The sequence below is a fragment of the Pelophylax lessonae genome (genome assembly GCF_965119305.1).
Source record: "Pelophylax lessonae genome assembly, chromosome: 1".
NCBI classification, from domain to species: domain Eukaryota; kingdom Metazoa; phylum Chordata; class Amphibia; order Anura; family Ranidae; genus Pelophylax; species Pelophylax lessonae.
Genome location: NC_138768.1, coordinates 171,617,956 through 171,621,062, shown reverse-complemented (window position 1 = coordinate 171,621,062; position 3,107 = coordinate 171,617,956). Strand labels below are relative to the sequence as shown.

The 3,107-nt window shown below is 38.9% G+C and overlaps 1 protein-coding gene across 1 annotated transcript; it reads right to left on the bottom strand.

The window, feature by feature from the left end:
• Positions 1-992: 992 nt before the first annotated feature.
• LOC309544530 (SCAN domain-containing protein 3-like) lies at positions 993-2,861 on the bottom strand (the record flags this gene model as incomplete). The annotated part of the gene is made up of 1 exon (XM_082243431.1): positions 993-2,861. One exon carries the CDS (start codon positions 2,859-2,861, stop codon positions 993-995), a length of 1,869 nt encoding a protein of 622 aa, XP_082099557.1.
• Between the last annotated feature and the right edge of the window lie 246 nt (positions 2,862-3,107).

Below are 3,107 nucleotides of genomic sequence, written 5' to 3'. Positions count from 1 at the left end.
CAATCTATTTTTTGATATGGAAATATTACTTTATTCTGGTCAGATCCATTTTCTTTTGGCTCTGATAAGGATATGTATTACACTGATACTTGTTACACGATCAAAAACTAGTATATGAGACACAGCTTAATAATCTGCATAGGACGCTTCAAACAAAGTTTAGTGCTTATGAGTAATCTTGATATGTTTGTTTCTTTTTAAAAAGGGCAGGTATGAGAATTTGTGATTTTGAAAAAAAATTGTATATCTTTGACCATTTTTCTTCTTCCTCTGACTCTTTTTGATATACGGTAATATATGAAAACATACCGTTTGTGTTACATTATCTACAGTATATATTTTGTGTTTGTTGCAATGCATTTTATGTGGCCTTTTCTGTGTTTTTATTTAACTAATATATTTCCATGGGTCAGCAAACCTGTTCAACCTGTATACAACAGGTCAATTTCATTCTCTGCCCGAGCTGTTTTAGGAGTTAATCCCAACTTCAAAATGTTACCTCCTGTTCTAGGCCTAGTATATGTGTGTACATTGCTGGAAAATGTGTATTTACTGTATAACAGGGGTAATGAATTAAAATTCAAGGAGGTCCGGTCGCTAAAATTTTCATTGGGCCGAGGTCCGAATCTCAAGTCTGTGCTGACTCAGCAAGATTGTAGTCACCATATTTCTTATCAAAAAATGAGACATGTACAAGTTCCATAGCATTTCAACAATATTTATTGTCAAGTTTCAGTTACAACATTAAACATGTGGACAGTTGGAACTAGGATAGCTTTACATTTGCTCTAGTCTTTGTATGGAATACAAGCAACTATCCTTAACAAAAACAACATGGAAACAAATCAATAACTCTTTTCTAAAACCCATCCATTTTTCAAGTAAAATCAAATTGCACCTTCTAACTTAAACAAGGTGTCAATTTGAAAAAGTGCACAAATTATCCTCAGTTTTATTTTTAATTTTGTTACCACCCAAAAAACCTTCCCTGTCTAGTGAGAAAAATGGGCTTTTGATTGCCCTGCCAGTAGTTTGAATCTTGGCTTAAATTGAGTTACTGCCATTCTCATGCACATGTGTAGGTGCTCATTGGTGAGCCTGGAACGATACTTGGTTTTAATAATGTTCATAGTGGAGAAAGCTGACTCACAGCTGTACGTTGATCCAAACATGGTCAAGGTGTGTAGAGCTACCTTGATTAGAGAAGAGAAATCAGTCTCCGGGACAGTCTGTAGCCAGAAGTTAGTCGGATCAGTTCCTCCAAAGTGCTCTCTTAGTGCAACATTTGTTTGCAGATCAATAAGTTCTGTCTGTAGAGATCCCTCATGTGCCCACTTGAAGGTCTGCATCACCTCCTTTGAAAACACTCTGGGATCTTTAATGAGGAAGGGATTGTGGATGAGCAGGAGGATCTGCTGTCCAAGACTGAAGCTATCAAACCTTTTACTGAAGTTTCCAATCAGTTTATCAATGAAATCAACAAAAGGAGATACATCTCTCTTTCCTTGAATCTGTTCTTTCACCTTTGTGAAATGCAAGCACTCTCCTTGAAGATCTTCCCTAAACAAATCCAGTTTTCTCTGGAAGGAGCGGACAGCGGTCATCAAATCACAGATGGAATTGTTCTTGCCCTGCAGCTTTAAATTGAGTTCATTAAGGTGTGATGTTATGTCCACTAGGAAAGCAATATTATCCATTGTGCTCTCATCTTGTAAAAACAGTGAAAACTGTTTTGCTTTCTGGCTTTTTAGTTGTATTAAGAAAGCTGTTACTTCAGTGCGAATGGACCAAAAGCGTTCCAATACACTGCCTTTACTCAACCACCTAACATTGTTGTGAAGTAAAAGGTCATTTGCTTTTGCCTCAACTTCTTTAAGAAACTCTCTTAGTAAACGATGTTGATGGGATGAGGATACCCTGAGGAAGTTGATGAGTTTCATCATTGTGTCCATGATTTCTGCAAACTTTTCTGATAGAATGGCACACAGGACAGTCTGGTGGATGATACAGTGGTAAGCAATAAGGTCAGGGTTGTCCTTTTTCAGTCGCGCCACAGCTCCTTTCTCCTTTCCTACCATGGCGGGGGCACCATCTGTGGTGACTGAGACCACTTTTTTCAGGTCTATCTTCCTCTTTTTTAGAATCTCCCTAATGGCCTCATATATGTCTTCTCCTCTTGTATGTGTCTCAAGTGGTGTTACACCTAACAGGTCCTCACAGAGTTCTTTGCTTTCTTTGTGAAAAAATCTTACATACACCAAAAGCTGGGCATTATCCGTTATATCTGTTGATTCATCAATGGCTAAAGAAATGCATACTGCACTCTGAATAGCTGCATCAAGTTGTGCCAATACATCCTCTGTTAATATTTCAGTCTTTTTTGTTGCCGTTGACGCTGATAGTGGGATTTGATTGATTTTTTCACACAGCTCTTTTTGTTTACCCTCAAGTAAAGTTTCAGCAACAGCATTCAAGCACTCCTTAACAAATGTACCGTCGGTAAATGGTCTTTTGTGTTGCCCCAAAATCCATGCTACTTTAAGTGAACATTCATTTGCACGCTGCTGGGCTGTAAATGAATGTGAGAGGACTTTGGTGGATCTGTCATACTGGGCTCTTAGTTCAGTTATTTTACGTGCCCTCACCTCGGAATGCTGTGGATATGTTTGCTCAAACGAACCGTGTTTTGTTTCGTAGTGGCGCTTCACATTGCTGCTTTTTATTATCGCCACCGTTTCGCAACAAATGAGACAAACTGGTTTTAAACTTCCCATAGGAAGAATGAACATGTATTGGTCTGTCCATTCATCTTTGAAGGCTCGGTTTTCAGCATCTACCTTCCTTTTCTTGGAACAAGCCATGTTCTCTGGCGCTTTTGCTACTATTTCCTCCACACAATCTGGTAATACTCTGTAAATGTAAATGTCCCCATTAGTGTTCCCCCTTACATCAGTTGCCCCTATCAGAGTAATTCATTACATTGGGTTCTCCCATCGGAATACCCCCAAAAATCAGTTGCCACCATCAGAGTACTCCCTCAGGTATTCTCATCAGAGTGCCCACTTACATCAGGTTTCTGCAATGGAAAGCCCTCTTACATCTGGTGT